Genomic DNA, 17845 nt, shown 5'->3' with positions numbered 1-17845 from the left:
CAAGGCTCCAGTATGAAGATAACTAGCAAGGAGCCGGAGTGTAGATCTTGGTACAGCTGAGAGGTCACATGGCTTGAGTTATACAGAGATACACAGAGCGCCTGGTGAGAAGTAAGGGAAGCCCTGGGACTGAGTATGTTACTGAGAAGAGGGAGGAGGAAGAAGAAAAGGGGGCCAATCACGGAACCTTGAGGACTGTTACAGTTAGAGTCATAATTCAGTAAGAGGAGACGAAGGGCTTCCAAGGAGACTTAAGGTCGATATTTGGGGAGATATTTTAAGACTAAGGATGTAGTTGACATAATAGATGATCAAGTAGGAGGAGGACAAGCAGTGTCACGTCTGACTGTAGAGGGAGCAAGTTTCAGGGAAGGATGAGGACCAGACGAACGGAGGCTGGAACGGGGGATGACATGAGGCAGCCGATGCACTGTTTTACAGGAGGGAAATGAAGGGCCAGACTAAGAAGAAATCAGTGTAAGGAAAGCAAGCTGTGTCGTGCCATCCGCCCCTGGTCCCGGGGGTGGGGGGGCAGGTGTGAGAAAGATGAAGGAAAGAGAACATTAAAACACAGAGTTCTGAGTGACACGTAAGCAGGTGGGGCTGTGAGAAGCACAGTGGTGGGGCTAGTGTTAGAAAGAGAGGATTCTGTCGCAGAAGATGCATTTTGTGAGGTTGGATGAGGGGAAGGTTCTAGAAGGGACATGGAACATACAGTATTCTTGGTTCTTCTCCCCGCCCCCCTTGCCTCATTGCCTGTCCTTTGAAGTAGAGGGTGGATTTATAATATGAGAAGGAAGGAGGTAGAGTTGAGGGTAGTTGAAAAAATAAGAAAGTAAAATTTCTTAGAGGAATCTGGGAACTTTCAAGGGCAGAATTCAGAGCCCACTCAGCTGAGTTTGAAAAACAGCTTTTAGTAGAAGCCAGCGAATTGAGTTACTGGGTTTTCTCTGACACTGCTGGGACACCCAGGTGTTAAAGTAGTAGGAACAGGTGGCTGCGAGTAGCCAAAACAAGGTAAGATGTTGGAGGAAATTGAAAGTTTGCTTAGGTCGGTGGTTCTCAAACTTTGGCCTCATTAGCATCAGTGGGTTTCTGGGTGCCCATCCCAGTTTCTGATTCTGAGCATTTGCATTCCTAACAGGTTCCTAGGTAATGCTGATGCTGTTGGTCCAGACTTAGACTTTGAGAACTCCTGGCTTAGAGTTTGAAAAGGTTAATCATGGGTTGCCGGTCAGAGACGGAGGATTAGAGAATCCAGAAAGCGGGTAGAGGACAGTGAGAAAAAGTGTAGTGGTGCCCGGATGGGCTTACAAACGAAGACAAGGCAGGGTCACTGGCCACAGGGACTTGGGATAAGTGGAAGGACAGAATCGTGAGTTCAGAGAGAATTCCAGGTGGTAAAGCTTTGCAGCCGGAGCTTTCAGATGACGGGTGGTGCACGGCCCAGAGCAAGCCGAGGCAGAGTAGTGGTCGTCTAGGAGATACAGACCTGGTGTCTGGATAGAAGTCCGTGTACTACTTCCTTCTTTGAGAAGGTCCTTGTCCCCTCCCTTACCCCTTCTCCCGTAGAAAAAGTCAGAGAAAACTGTATAAGCGGGTAGTTGATTTGCGTTCCGGCACAAGCTCAGTTCATGGACTGGCACCATTCACAGACCTGAACTGGTGCACGGACCACATTTGAAGCGTCTCTGGCCTAGAGTATGGACTCTGGGGTGGGGCATTAGTTAGAGGTCCCGAGGATGAAGGAGGTTGGAAAAGTGAGCCCAGCATGTTGTTTGGACATTGAGGAGAAGAGTTCTGTAGAAATACACAAAAAAATTTCTAGAGACTGATCACTGATTGCAGGAGAGCCACATGGCCCGGGTTCAGAGACCAGGGTTATTGAGTGACGGTCTCGGGCTGCAGTTGCAAGCAAGGAAGCCTGTCATCCTCTCAGGTCCTTAGGAGGGATGAGGGACTGTGCAGAGGAACGATCCTCACTCAGCAGGGATGCTGGTGGTAACCTGCTGGGTCCGAGTTCCGTAATCTTTGTAGGCAGATCACGTGTGGGCATTTTTAAGTCTTGTTTCAACAGAGGTTGTACAGGAACAAAATCTCTCTTCATTGACGGCTATAATCAAGCAGTGCGCTGATGGGAGGAGGCATTCTTGGGTCCCTTTTCCTAGACGAGGGACAAGTCGGGAACTGAAAATGTGGAAGATGCACGCGCTGAGCTAATGTTAGGGCACAGTGTTCTTGTGAGATGTGTATTAGACCATTTAAACGTGTTTTAATTATCTGTAGTAACTATTTCCACAAGCTGAAACTCAAATTATGTAAGTCTAAGCACCTTTCCATAGAGGTGTGATGAGTCCTACCTCGTCTGTTTGGTAATCCCATGAAAATTTTAATTATCGTTTCCTAAAGCATCTTCGCTAGTAAATAAAAATATTTCCCTAGGAAAAGAAAATCATTCTCATATGTAACTTTCGTCCTGTATTTAATATCCAGCTTAATCCCTGTAGTCAGAGACTCGAGGGGCTGTTGAAGGAGGGCCTGAGGCTCCAGGAGGCGCAGTAGAGAAAAGAGGCAGAGGAAAGGGGTGGTTGAGAACACAGGCCCTGGGCAAACCCAGGTTCATGGGATGACCTGACCACTTACAGACTCTGACCTTGGCCAAGTTAGTCTGAAGCCTCTGTTTGTTCATGTTCAAAAACAGGATAACAGTGTTCTTTTGTGGAGTTGATATGAGAATAAATGAGCTCTCTTATAGTACTAAGCTAGGAATAATAATGAGCATGCCATCATGTGAACCATTACTATCATTAACGTTATATTGTTAGTAAGGGAAAGCATAGTTCTCAAAGTCGTGGAAGTCTGGATTAGCATATCCTTTTTCTTAGTTCAAGAAGTTCTCTGACCTCGAATGAGCCATACAATCTCTCTGCGTGGCCTTCGCAGTAAATGGGAGTTGGCACAGACTGCCACAGGGCTCGGCGCGAAAATTAGGTGGTCTAAGCGTGTAACGGGGTCAGTGTGGTCCTGTGACGTCGTCTTTGCTGGCAAATGTTTGCCTTTCATTCCTGCCTCTAAGTTTCAGGTTTCTTTACTTTCTAGTCGGGCCTTGAGAAGAGAATCGACCAGGCTGTGGAGGAGTGGGACATTGAGAAGGCCGAGGGGCTCAGCAACCAGCTGGCCACGCGGGAGGTGAGTCCAACGCGCGGTTTCTCAAATAAACGTGCGTTCTTTTCGTGATCACGAGTCAGTTCAGTGTTCAAATATTCGATCTTAGATTTTCCTTTCTGTCCATTCTCCTCCTTATTCTGCCACTGACGGCTGAAGTGCTGGGTTTTATTTTTGTCTTTAATGTTTTTAAATCATTCTGTTCTGAAACTTATGGCGGAAATAATCCATGATTGATATTCAACCCTAGATTTCGCCTAGGTTTCAGAGAGCTTTTGCCAGTTATGATGAAAAGACTGGCTTTCTTTTTCCATTTGCATCTTTAATTCAGTTTAAGTCTCCCCGAGGGCAGCTGTGCGGCACGTCCCTCAACGTCCTCCTGGCCCTCGCTTCCGCACACGCTTTCTTACTGCACATTCTAAACAGTTTTCAGCTTTTTAAAACTTGTAGTCTATATTATAAAACTAATAGAGTTATTGAATATTCTCCTTCCAAGTACACAAGGCTTCTAGAAGATTCTGACCTGCACCTTTTGGAGGGACTACTTCTGCAATTGGGAATTGCTGCCAGGTGTCACTAAGCAAGAGCTAGGAGCTCATGTTGGCATGTGTTTTATTGTTGTTAGTGTTGTCTTGTGGTTCTTTTTTGTCCTTTTTAGGAAAAAAGCTCTACCATGGCTTTCCCATTTTGGGTAAGCTGCCTACCTTCTAACCTTATTCGTGTGTGTGTGTGTGTGTGTGTGTGTGTTTTGAGAGAGAGCGAGCGAGAGCGTGAACAGGGGAGGGAAGAGAAGGTGAGAGAATCTGGAGTAGGCTGCACGCTCAGCCCAGAGCCCGACTTGGGGCTCAATCAGACGAGCCATGAGATCATGACCTGAGCTGATATCAGGAGTTGGATACATAACCTGACGGAGTGACCCAGGCACCCCAACTTCACCTTGTTCTTACACTGTCCTCCCTGGTGTTTAATTACATAGCATCATAGGTCATCCGTGTAAACTGTTGGCCACATGTGCTGTTCTTTCTTACGTGCCTGCGGGTGAACATTTGTTCTGCACTGAGACTAGTGATGGGATTACTGTTTCAGTAAATTCTTCTGTGGAAACACCATTTCACTCTTTGGTCTTCTGGTGTCTAACAATCCACTGTTGATGGCTGTGTGCTGGTTTGTTTACTGTTCTTGGCTACTGGCCCTCAGCATCTTGTATTTTTATGTAGGGAAATCAAGTTTGGAAGTGAAGCTGAGGGATTCAGAAGTTACCTTTTTTCTCATAGGCCTTGATTTTTATTTATTTATTTATTTGTTTTTTTAATAGTTTATTGTCAAATTGGTTTCCATACAACACCCAGTGCTCTTCCCCACAAGTGCCCTCCTCCATCACCACCACCTCTTTTCCCCCCTCCCCCTTCCCCTTCAACCCTCAGTTCGTTTTCAGAATTCAATAGTCTCTCAGGTTTTGTGTCCCTCTCTCTCCCCAATTCTCTTTCCCTCTTTCCCTCCCCCTGATCCTCCATTAGGTTTCTCCTGTTCTCCTGTTAGACCTATGAGTGCAAACATATGGTATCTGTCCTTCTCTGCCTGACTTATTTCGCTTAGCATGACACCCTCGAGGTCCATCCACTTTGCTACAAATGGCCAGATTTCATTCTTTCTCATTGCCATGTAGTATTCCATTGTGTATATATACCACGTCTTCTTGATCCACTCATCAGGTGATGGACATTTAGGCTCTTTCCATGGAAAGAGTCTCATAGGCCTTTAAATCAATTGTCGCACTAAATACTTCTGTTTATAATGTGTCTGTGTACGTATGTTTATTTATTAATGACTAACCTAAAGGAAATTATGAAGTTCTGAGCTTGAGTTTGGGACATAGACAAGAAACAGCCTAAATGGCAGTTACACAGTCTTTCATAAAGTTATACTTCGGGGCCCCTGGGTGGTTCAGTCAGTTGAGTGTTGGACTTTGGCCTGGGTCCTAATCTCAAAAATAAACAAACAAAGAAAAACTTTAGGGGAAAAAAGTGACATTAAAAAAAAAAAAGTTTACCCTTTTTCTTGTAAGATTCATTCTTCCCTTGCCAGCTTATGATATTTCTTGAGCTTTCAGTTTGACATTTGCTCTCTTTCGTCTTTAGAGTGGCCATATTTTGGTTTTATTGATTGTAGCACTCATTGGATATAATAGCATTTTATCACTGTTTTTAAATAGAAAGATTCAGGTATTCCATTTTAATAAAATGAATTTGGTAGTGTGCTGGAAGTTACTGTAGTGGCTTCTTTAGTTCGACAGGTACTTGGCACTTAGCTCTGCAAATCAGCTGTGTGTCAAAGACCATCTTTAAAATTCTGTTCAACAGTAGAGCACTTCGTGTGGGGTGGTGCTGTTTTGGCGCGGAGCTTACTTTTCCGTAGAGGAGTTTCCGTATGGGAGTTTCTTGGGTAGCGTGCAGCTACACACAATGTATATCACTAGTTTATATCATCTCCAAATTTGGGGGAGTTGACCTTGAAATGTCAGAGAAGGGTGGGAGGGACATCCTTATGGGACAAACTGGTGGACCCTGGTTGTTGCTTGTCATTCTTCCTTTTGGAAGACCCACGAGTTGTGTGTTTTGTGATCTCTACCAAGTAACAAGTTGGCTGTGACTCAAGTAGAGGCCTCCGGTCAGTAGGTTTTCTCAAATCTTTGCTTTATAACAGAAGAAAGAATAATGCAGGGCTCGTCTACAGCATTGAAATGTGGGCCCCACGTGACCCATCTGGGGCTGTTTGTCTTTTTCTGTGCATTAGCACCCCCACCTGAGGCAAAGGTGATTCAGAGAGAAGCATTTACCTTACTGCAGGCTTTGTGGGTTTTGTACATAAGTTAGTAATGCTAAAATTTTAACAGTTGAATACATTTGATTTTTCTTTAAAAAAAGGTTTTATTCTGAAATAATTTTAGATTTTCAGAAAGTTGCAAAGTTTATGAAAAGATTTTCTATTTACCTTCGCCCAGATACCCAAGATGTTAACGTTGAACATCTACTCTGCCATCCATTCTAATTTATATACCTCATTTAGATTTGCCAGATGTCTCACAGATTTCCTGTAGAGCAAAAAGAACAGCTTCGCAGGAGTCTCATAGAAACGGTACTGTGTCCTTCTTAACGCAGGACATCAGGAAGCACATGATATCTATCTGTCCCAATTTTCGATGTCACTTTGAGTTTTTGGTTAAGGTGGTGTCACCAGGTTTCTCTGCATTATTATAATGTTACTGTTTTCCCATGTGTAATTAGTACATGTCTTATGGAGAGATGGGAGAGAATTTGAGACTTCTGAAAGTATTCTATTTCTCATTATACTTTGCCCACTAGTTTTAGGATCTACTGCTGATTCTTTTCATCTTTGGGAGGGTTATTATTATGGTGGTTGCCAAACTGGATCTTTAAAACATTGTTTGGTCGTACTCATCATCTTTGCCTGGCAAACCCAACCCCAAATTTGTCTTGAATGAGATATCGGATTACATAATCTTTTACGTATATGTTAAATCTTGCAGAAAAACCTGTACAGTCGAGAATTAGACATAATTTCTTTAAATGATGCACTCACAAGGGATGCCTTCCTTGCCCTGCCCGTGATCATTTGTGAGCTTTCCTTTCTCTGCTGTTCGTAGCTGCGTGTCAGGATGCGCAGATGTGCCTTACTAGTGTCAGAAACGTGTTTTCTTTGAAGATACTAGGTTTCTTTTTTTGTGTTTCGTTTTGTCAGTGCTGCTGTTTTAGAAATGGGAATTGCATAGCACTGACTAAGTATTTTCCATTTTAAGGGTGTTATTTCCTGTTACCTTTATGACAAATGAGTGTTTTAAAAATACAGAATATTTTCATCACTTGTAAGGGTAGTAAACATTTTCCTTAAGTATTGTGTTTTCTTTATTCTTTTACTTCCATTATATATATAATGCCTTGTTCTAGGAAAATAAATTAAACCTATTTAAGGTGGTGTTACAGAATTGTGATTAAAAGAAAAAATACACTTCTTTTCCCTTGTATAAGTGGCAAAACATCTGGAAAGCGTCTGCTGTTCAGACACAGACATTGGAAAGATACTGATGCCATGTTAATTAAACACCCGTGAAGAACGACTAAAGTAATCATGATGGAATTCTTGAATAAATAGTTTAGTTTGAGATTTAATTTTTCATATTTATCCCCTTGGTGCTAATCACCATGGATATGAGAGATGGGATTTTGAGAAGTAAGTAATTGTGAGTTTGGGGCAGAAACCCTTTATGAATTAAATGTATACGTGCATGGTAGGTGTCCTTTTGGAAATCAGGTATATTGGTTTTTAATCAGTCCCGTTTTCTTTTTCCAAGAGGCAGTGACTGGGCCCTACTGATAAAGCCTTTGCTCAGAGGCACAGACCCCAGAGTTCTTAAAGCCTTTTCCAACCGTAATAAGTGAAACTAATTTTTGATGTTTAACATTTATAAGCCTGTGAAACCAATAGGGCAGCGTGAGTATTGAAAAAAAATGAAGCCCAAAGTGGAACCATGTCTGCGAATGGGCCTTGAACGCAGTTCGTCAAAAAACAAAACAAAATAACGGTATGCTAGTTGTCCGTGCGCTGTCCCGGTGACCACACGTGCATACTTCTCCAGAGTCACATTTCCTTAAATTTAGGATGACATCGAGGATATATATTATCTGGCTTGAGGGGAAGGCTCAAATTCACATGTTTGAAGCCTTGATTGTGCTAAAATCTTTGGTCTTATATTGTAATGGAGTTGCTTTGGGACTGTCCCTCCTGTTGATTAAATACTTGTATGCCGTTAACAATCTTGGAGGGGAGAGAGAGGGAGAGAGAGAGAGAGAGAAAGAGAGAGAGAGAGGGGAGAAATATACTTGGGTTTGTGTATATACTGATAAAACTATTCTAATCTGAAAAAAAAAAGTTGTTTTTAAAAAAATAATCATTTCACATCCACACAAAGTATTTGAGCATATTTGTGGCTTGTTACCCTCAGGCCTGAGCTGGAAGTACATTCCATTCATCCACTGATCGTGATCCTTAGAAATGCCATCTTTTGGTACTGGTCTTTTCTGACACATGTCTTTTTTTACAATCCAGCTGAAACCCGTTTTTATAGAAGTCAGTATAAAACAAATCTTTTAAAACTAAGTGCTAAAGCCTAGATTTACTTAAGTAAGCAACACTTCGGTTGGATGTCACATTTTGGAAAGAGAATTTTTCTCCAGGCATCTTCATGTTAGTCTGCCATAGATAAATAAGACACCCTTGGTCGGCAGCAGTGAGTTTCCACCAGGGAATGAATGACATCCGCATGAACTAGATACATTGCTCAGGTTGATTTCAGTTAGGACTGTACAGTGTAGGAGTAGAAATGAAGGGGAGTAGGGGTTGCCTGTGAATTTCATTTGAACTTTGTATAGCTTATGCCTTGAAGATTACTTTTTCTATAAATGATTCCAGTAGGCTGGCCTTTGACAGCACCAGTGAAACTTTAATTCTTTGAAAACATCAGTACTTTGTGTTGTAAGATTATAATTATTTGGTGTAACCTGGAAACAGTATCACATTGGCAGTATGAATTAAACTGAGAATAAATTTTAATTTCGTTAAATTAAGACTACTTAAACTTTTGGATTCTGAAACATAGGTAAAGTTAATAATGCTGAAATGTAGGTAGTTTGTTAATATTTAAATAACAAAGATAGGAGTGGTCTTTTTTAAAAAAAATCCTGATGTTTGAATTGATTGAGTTGTTGTTCTTTCCCAGTTAAATAAATTCTCTTTTAATTTGGGGACATTGTTAATTTGTCGCCTGCGCTCTAATTCTAGAGCAACCTCCTGAGCCTCCGACGGCGTTCTCGCCGAGGAAGCGTACGTGTACGTGTACGTGTACGTTTGAGATCCTTGATTGTACGTTCACCTCTGAGACGTCACGGCCTCCCTCAGCAGTGCCGCGCGCGCCCTGGCTTTCAGAATTTTCCAGGGCCCGTCACCGTTAGGCTTTGGTTTCTCTGAGGCGCTCTGGCTACAATTCACTCTCTTCATTTTGGTTTTTAGTTTTATGTTGATGTGGACGCGCTGCTGTCTTAACGCATAGGAGCGTGAATTACCCTCCCCTCCCCAGGTAATACAGTCTTGGCAGATTTACCTATCCGAGTACCTGCAGCATTATCATATATAGGGTTCAGAAGTGAAATATTGGTTTGAATTTTTGAAATAGAGATCCTTTCAAACTTGGGACGTTTAAAGTTACCCCTCGTCAGTGCCGTTTTCAAGGCTCTAACATGTTTGCATTACATACCAACAAATAAATAAAAGCTGAAGTGAAAGCCCTATTACAGTGAAGCAAATCTGGTCGTTCTAAGCTTGTTTATTCTACAGTCCCGAGAGCAAAATTATTTTCTTCTCATTTTGCCAATACTTTTCTTGGGTAGAAATATCTTAGCAACCCCGTTTCCAAAGGTAAAACCGTCCGTTCAGATACGAAGCTGAATGTATTTTCCAATTAGAATTTATCATTGGGATACGCGACCCTAAGAAGGATGGCGAGTACTTTCTGTTTTCTTAATTATTGTGATCTCTTGCCACTGAAGATTGGGTCAACAAAGTAAAATGCATTAAATATTACATATGTATAGACTCTAATGTAGCTTCATTTCAACATTTTATTTTTATAGAAAGAGTATTATTTTTGTTGCAAGTACCAGGAGGTGTGTGTGAAGAATACATTATTTCACACAAAGTCCTCTAAAGCCTGCAGACTCTCTGGCAAAATATATTTTATGTGCGTCTCTGAAATTTCACTGCTCTGCCTTCTGTCCCTTACTTTTCCTTTCTTTTCTGTCTCCCCCCGCGCCCCCCCGCCTTTTTCCAGTTAGATAGGAGAGTTTTGGACCATTTTCTGTGTGGTATATCTCCGTGATTGGCAGTGGAAAGGAATCTGGGACGCCGTGGAGAGAGGAGCCCCGAGCAGCGCTCAGCCGCCTGGGGAAGTTGGGCGCTCTCTGCGGCGGCGGGGCTGCGTGTGTCAGTTAGGGATCATCTAGAACTGACTGACTTTCATTAACTTTGGTCATTTCTCACTGGTTTTTTAATTTAAACATTCTTCCGTGTATCATTTTGTGCTCTGAGCGTAGTCCAGGGGGCTCTTAAATGGTGATTTTAATTCTTCGAAGGCGTGTTCTCCTTTAGTTCTTAGAAGTAATTTTCAGTTGTTTCATGTAGGTGGGCAGTTAGCACAATGTATGGGAAATACGCTCTGCCCGTCCAGGTAAGGGAAGGTCTAGCTACTCGCACTCCTTTACATTGAGTTTAAAGATGTATTCATTCCCATAAAAATTGTGTATAGCCTTGAAATTGGAGCAGTTTAATACGAGAAAAATAAAAATAGTACTGAGTGATGGGCCTTTCTCTCCGGGTTTTAGATGTACTTACTAATATCTCCTCGCATGGAGGATGTTTTCTTTTAACCTTTGGGGTATGATTGGGTGATCACCTAGAATGGTGTTCCTTATGCTCTCTTTTAATTATGTTTATCTGTGCTTTTAACAAACCTTAAGAAAAGATTTCAGATGTTACAAGTCTAATTAAAGAGACAGACAAAGCACAGTTTATACTGTAGATTTTTTCTGCAGTTCAATTAATCAGCATGTTTTCTCTTTTAATTAAAACCATTTTAGTAAATTAAAGCCCACAGCAAAACACATATATAATTTGTTTGTAATTAGCTCTTAATTGGTGGTAGTTGAAGCTTAGCACCCTTGGTTTCTTTCTTCATGATTGCCATTTTATTAGCAGCCAGTCATTAATTAATCTTTTTTCTAATTAGCTTATAAAACTGTTGATGGCACATTATTGTAAATGTGATTTTAAGTTCAAAGCTTGTTAATAAGCTTTCTTACTTAGAAGAACAGAGATAAAGAAATTGCTGAAAACAGTACTACAGTTCTTTAAAAAAAAAAACTGTCTTTCTTATGGGGACTGTGTAAAGCATCTAACAGCTTATGGTTAATTTTTAAATGCTTTTTTCCCTTATGAATGGGATAAGTTGCTTGAATATAAATCATCTATATCCAGGAGTAATTTCAACAGTATAACATCTTTTTACCCTCCTTTGGAATACAGTAATTTACATATAATTTGAAGCCTTAATAGTCATCATTAAAACAGGTGTTATATAAACTATTTCATTATGAAATCAAAGTTGAGTATATGAATCAAAGTATATCTTCTTACACCTCGTAGACCAAATACATATTTTTATAAATTGGAGGGTGAACGATATATATATAGACACATACATATACAGAATATATATGTATATATATCTTTATGATGTGTTTTTTAAAACAGAATTTGTTGGCTTATGCTTTGAAAGTAAAAACTACTTGGCTTTAACTGATAGGCAGTTGTAGGTATAAAATAAATGACAGGTGTTTGTACAGTTGCATACACACATAGATGTATGTTGTGCACAAACGTGTAAACGTGTGCATATGCTTTTTAAGATGACAGTGAGGTTAGGCATTTACTGTAATGGAGAGAAGATGACTTGAAGTCAAGTTGGAGTTTAGATGATTGGGCGTAGCACAGCCTGTTCACAGCCATCACAGCCTTGGCCTCTCAGGTGTGACCACAGAGGAGAGGTGCCGGTCCAAACGCAGACACCCCGAATGTACTGGATGGCACATACCACGTTAATTTGTGGTTTGAGTGAAACTCATTAGCCACATCATAGTCTTTACTGAAATATGCTACAGATTTCATGAAACTCCTTCACTACACGGTGTCCCAAGCTATTTATCAATATCAGTGCAAAGTTTTGAAAGTTATAGAAAACACAAAGCATTATCAGTCACTGGAAGAGCTTTTTCTGATTTGCTTTTTGAACTTTCCGTGTTATTTCAACTTTGGCTGTTTCTTTGCTTGTTTTTAAGAAGGCATTTTATGATGCCATGCAAGAGACACTAGAAAGGGATAGCTGACAAGGAAAAAATTAAAAATTGGATAAAAAGTAAATGAATAATGTCATATTACCAAAAAGATGAGAGGCTAATTTGTGCCGACTTTTTGCTAATTTTGTTCAAGCCTCAAAATGAGGAGCTGTCACCCGTTCTGTGTAGCACTGATGACAGTGCCAATGATCCATGAAATAAGCTGCCGCTGGCTTTGTTCTGATAAGAATGAACAAATCTGCACAATGTTCGGCTCCCAGAATCTCATTTTCATACTTGCATGCAGGCTAAAAGAAATAAGCTGTTTGCAGGCTTGATTAATCAGACATTGGAGGGGTTTTTGTCTCTTTGATCTCTTTCGTCTCCTAGGTAACTTGCTTGACATTAATGTCGAGCTTGAGTAAAGACAATCAGGAATTGTCGACCAAACTGATATAAAAATTAAAGACCTTAACACTTTAAGTACTCCAGTAATGGTTCCGCTTTACTTCAGAAAACATCTGTTTTCATTTAATTAAAGAACAAAAGAGAACGGCATAAATATTTTTCATAGAGACCTATTATTCCATAAAAAGTTAAAGTATGATAATTGGTATTTTTAAGTAAGTGCCCTGAAAGTGTTCAAAAGGGAGGAAAACTTCATAAATCTGCTACAAGCTAGTAATTTTGAGATGAGTAAAATATTTTATGAAACGGATAAGAAGTTTACAGTTATGCTAGATTAAGCTGTTTGAATCGGATGCTTCAGATGATTATCAGCAAGCTGTAGAAGGGCAAAGGTTTAGCAAGAAAAACCAACTTTATTTTGGAAGTTTGTCTTTTAAAAATCTCTACTGTGTTACAAGATGCGCCATTATATCTCTTTTACAACCCAATATGATTTACACATGCGAAACCTGTAAAATTGAAAGGAATTAAAAAAATGTCGCCGAGCATTTGCTTGAGGTTATGCAGACGCTTTTACAAATCTTCCAAGTGGCTGTAAAGATGAATGCCCCAAGGGTCCAGCCAGGGCCCTGCTTTTCCAACCAGCTAAAGCCCTTATCTTAAATCCAAGCAAAGTACCATTAATCTTTTTGAAAGACCTTTTATGGCTTTTAATATATCCCAAATTAGAACATTTTACACCCTTGGTTCCTGAAATATGGTGATAAAAAGCCTTTAGAGCTTAATTTTCCTTACCGCTTGCTCTGACCAATTTGCAGTTCTTTGTGATAATGTTTAGACACCTTAATTAAAATGCAGCAAAATATTGGATGTTCTATATGGAAAATGCTGAGACTTTGGCTACACATACAAGAAATTCTGTATATATTTTTATTCATTAAAAAAATTTTCTTTCCACATTGTATTGCTATAGTTATCTGATGACCCAAAACATTCTTATTTTACTATAAAAACCATTGACCAAGCTTTTGTGATGTTTACTTTGGGCGTGAGGATGCATTTTTCGTTTTACAGAAGTGAGAGGGGGAGTCTCTCTGGCCTGTGTTATTTGTAATACTGAAATACGGCACGGTAGTCTTTTATCTTCAGGAACTCGGCTTCGTCATCTTGCCTGGGAAAATGAGTTTCTTCTCAACTGTCTCTTCCATAGAGGATCTTATTATCCTTTCACATTTCCAGATATTTCCGTTCTTTTTTTCTTTCTCCACAGGAATAAGTGAGACACATCTTTAAGCATGTGAAGGACACAGAATTGATAGGACTTTTCATCATCATTACAAGCTAAAAGAGTCTTTCTGTGAATACATGGACCAGGCTTGTTGAATGTTTATCAGTTGAAGAACATTCCGTTTAACCTAACCCAAGGCAAAATGCAGTTAGAAAATACACCTTTTACACGAAGAGGTCTGTTTGAAGGTATTGCCTACGCACCCAGTCATTTATTCTGTGTACTTAATCCACAGAAATGATGGAGCCCTCTCATGTAAACACATATTTCGTGCACTTTAATGAATTATTTGTAACAAATTCATACTGTGTCTTAGGGAATGTATGTGTGATGCTGAATGTGCTGGCTTGGCCTTAACGTTGCCGGAAAGTGAAAAGCGTTTACATTCTTAGAGCGTATGAGCGTGTGGAGATGAAGAATCCCATTTAAGTCAAACAAAACTGAGGTACTCTTTGGTTTATCGATCCCCAGTCCCAGAAACCCACGCTGGGAAATCTCAGTAAGTTAAACATGGAAGCTACATCTTAATTTATAACAGTTTTAGGAAATAATGTTTTCCCATGGTTGACGGTACATGGCGGATACGGTTGGGACCGTTTTTGTTTTATCCTCCCAAGTATAGGCTCAATTTAAATAGAAGATGAACTAGCCGGATGGGACTTCAGTTGGGAGGTGGACTTGGCAAAACCATACTATGTATCAGATTTGCATTTGATATATAATTCATAGGAATATAGTTAAATAGAAAAACACAGAGTTCTACGCTTGTACCTTTTGGAGGGTGAGGAGCAGGGAGGATACTGAGTATTCCACATGAGTGTGGAGAGCCACCACGCACGTGTTAGCTCAGGTAGCAAGCTGGGTTCTGAGACAGTGGGCAGTTTACCACCCGCGGTCGCTGCCCCCCTGCTCGTCCACAGCACCCCGTGGCCCCGGCTGCCCGGCTTTAGGTGGAACTGCGTGAGCAGGCGTGACCGGAGGACTGTGGGCAGAAATGATGTGTGTCACTTCTGGGCGGAAGCATGGAAGAGCCCGCGTGAGCCCCTCCAGCCGCCTCTCCCTGTGCCGCAGCGGACCTGAGGGTCACGCGCCGAGATGCTGATGCCACCAGATGGGGGAGAGCCCAGCCACGCCCCAGTCGACGGGAAGCGAGACAGGAAATCCCAGGGCAGCCAGTGGGATTTGGGGATTTGTCTGATAAGCACAGTTTCGGCTGGCCTGACGACACAGGTGCCGACCTGGTTTTCATGTTTATGACGGATGGACAGTTTTTCAGTGGAATCCATCGTAATGATCAATTAGCCACAGCCGCCTTCCCATTTCATTTTCCCGTTAGGTGATGCTGCCGTAGCCCTTTGATTCTTAGCCCTTGTTCAGTTGACGTATCTGAACTTTTCTCTGATGAACAACTGGAAACAAAAAGACAACCAGGAGAAGGCCTGTATTGAAACAGTCCGTGTAACTGGCGACCCCTTCTTCCCAGCCCCCAGTGTGAACAGGGGCCTGTTTTGTTCAGTGCGGTGTCTCCGGTGCCTAGAACGACACCTGGAGAATCCATGTATTTGTGCCCTCTCGGTATTTGTTGAGTGAATGTTGTCCTGTGAGAAAAGATGGTGTAGATCGTAGTGCTGCTCGTGTGGGTTTGAATTTTGAGACTCTCAGGTTGGTCTGCTTTCTCAGGTGGGCCTTTAAGTCACAAATGATCATTCTTTCATCGGTGCCTTTGCTCTTGGTGTTGACCAGTTCAGCACTCTGGTTGGATTGTTGGGTTGCTTCTGTTCTTTATGTGTATTCTTACCTGGACTGGAAAATCGCATCACTGTCTGCTCTCATTTATAAAACCCAACAGTGCTTGAGTCCTACTTGTTCGTTTCATCCTAAAGGAAACTCTTCTCCAAAATAAGCTGAAAGAAGTGTCAAGCATGTCGAGCCTCATTTTCCTAAGTCGGCTTCTCATGCATGTGGTCTTAACTACCAGCATGCCTCACCGTTGGCCTCCAGATCCCTAAAACGCCGGCTTTAAACACAGTGATTTGCCAGTAACTTCCAGCTCCCTTCTTCCCTTCCACAAGTCTGCGGTCCAGGAATGTTCATTAGGGTTGAGCCCAGGGAAAGAAAGGGAAAGAAACATCAGAAGGAGATGGTTAGCCTTCGTTGTTCAACCTGGGTTCTTAACAGATATTTTGAGCTGTCCGTGTGGGCAGGTGTTTTTAAAATCAGAGCCACCAGAACTGGAGGATCGCCATACTGTCCTGGAGATGAGCAACAGTCCTGCGGCCGGAGAGCTGTGTAGAGCGAGTGTGGTGACTGTAGATGACAGCATGGAGGCTGAAGAGCTGGAGAAATACAGAAACAAAGGCTATCTTAGGTTGACGTAGAGAAAACTTTGCGAGTAGAGGTGGGTGGGTAGGAGGCTTTGTTTTCATTGGACCTTACCGGACGGGGCAGATAGGTGTGGGTGGGGCAGGAATAGAGGGGCCCGCAGAGGGAGCACGAAGGTACTGTGGTCTGCATGCCCAGCCTTTTCACCTCTTAGCCCCCTTATATTCTTTTCTCTCTGAGTGAATTAAAAGCTGCTGCCCATCATGCAAAGTGCGTTTATGAAGCAGTAATTAGCTTTCCCATGTTTTATTAATCACGTCTATGACTGCCAATCAGACTGCTGATCGGCACGAGATAGCTGATGTGACCATACCGAGCTGCTATAATTCTAGCCCAGAGCAAAGAAACTTGATGTCTCTGTCAGTCTGCGCAGCCTTATCAGGGGTAAATTCCTGTTTGGCCTACTGAAATGCTGGAATAGCTTGGAGATCTTCATCATATCCTTGTGGGGCCCTCGAGGGGCACCGTTGGGGAAGGATTTCCATCCAGGAGACGGGCACACCCAGGGTCTACGGCCTGTGGGAGGTAGGGGAGATACGGGCCACACCAAGTACATTTGTTTACTTTTGCTTGTTCACGGGCCTGGCATGAGAATTTCTAATTGTGTAGGTGTGGCGGTCTTTCCTGCAAGTTCTCGAGTATTCGGATCCCTGTAATTCTTGTATCAGCTGGAATATTTATTGCCACTTCTTTGTTTGGTTCTCTCCTTTATAATAGCTTGGTGTGAAAATTGCCAAAGCGGTTGCCTGCCACAACTTTGTAAAAGCCAAAAAGGATGCCGAAAACTCACAGGTTGCTCGAAAAAAGAAGAAACTTGCATGGGGGTGAGTTTAAGATTTTTAGTAGGAAGCCTAATAACTTCATAGGAATTACAGAAATCCTGGGATCCATTGTGTGAGTCCAGTTTGTGGGGGACTGTTTGCTCACTTTAGTCCTTGTGTCTTTGCTGCGTGTTTATCAGGTTATAAATACGGGAGCATTTCTCCATCTCATTTCAGGTGTGTTTTGTCATCAGGGGAGCATGTGAAAATGTGTCAAGTTTATTTTACTTTGGCACTTAGTAAGCGTGTGTAGGAAAGCGTTTAGAAATAAATTGAGATTTTTATGTTCTTTACTTTAGGTTCGAAGCAAAGAAGAGATGGGAGACCAAGAGCAACATGGGGTATATGTAGCGTGCGGGCGCTCCGCCGGGCCCGGCGTCTTCGCCTGGCTTTTCCCGGACTCTTCGGCCGCTCGGGTGACCGAGAAGATGTCGCTGTGGATGTTACCCGTGTCAGGAAACAGCCAGCAGCCGGAAGAATGAGCAAAACTGCGGGATTTGATTATTATATCTTTTTAGTCTTTTTCTAGAGAGTTCATTCTGTTGACATGAAGGAGGTGGAGCCTTCTGTTACTTGTACACGAAATCTAAGTATACGTACCAGGATTTTAGGAGTTAATTTATTTCTGTGACCCGCCGGTATACAGGCAGTTTGCGTTTCCTCTGTGTGGAAGCTCCTCGTGCTTCTTATCTGTACCCAGGGCACCGGAACGTCCTCCGCAACTGTGTTTGGGAGACTGGCGTTTGTTTATAACGGATTAGTCATAAGTGCAACAAAGTCTCAGGCGATACTGTCTTTACAGAAGTCTTTAATTATCTTAA

At 41.9% G+C, this 17845-nt stretch overlaps 1 protein-coding gene across 2 annotated transcripts in view; it reads left to right on the top strand.

The window, feature by feature from the left end:
• FAM204A (family with sequence similarity 204 member A) overlaps positions 1 to 17634 on the top strand; it is a 31173-nt gene extending 13539 nt beyond the window's left edge. For both annotated transcript variants that reach the window (XM_029932664.1, XM_029932665.1), the window contains exons 6-8: positions 3100 to 3189; positions 16921 to 17027; positions 17324 to 17634. In XM_029932664.1, coding sequence (XP_029788524.1) covers positions 3100 to 3189; positions 16921 to 17027; positions 17324 to 17375 — 249 coding nt within the window. In that variant the 3' untranslated portion in view covers positions 17376 to 17634. The remainder of the gene's footprint in view (positions 1 to 3099; positions 3190 to 16920; positions 17028 to 17323) is intronic.
• The last annotated feature ends 211 nt before the right edge of the window (positions 17635 to 17845 follow it).

Source organism: Suricata suricatta, chromosome 2 (assembly GCF_006229205.1).
Source record: "Suricata suricatta isolate VVHF042 chromosome 2, meerkat_22Aug2017_6uvM2_HiC, whole genome shotgun sequence".
NCBI classification, from domain to species: domain Eukaryota; kingdom Metazoa; phylum Chordata; class Mammalia; order Carnivora; family Herpestidae; genus Suricata; species Suricata suricatta.
Note: the sequence above shows the minus strand (reverse complement) of the source record. Positions and strands in the feature narration are given on the sequence as shown.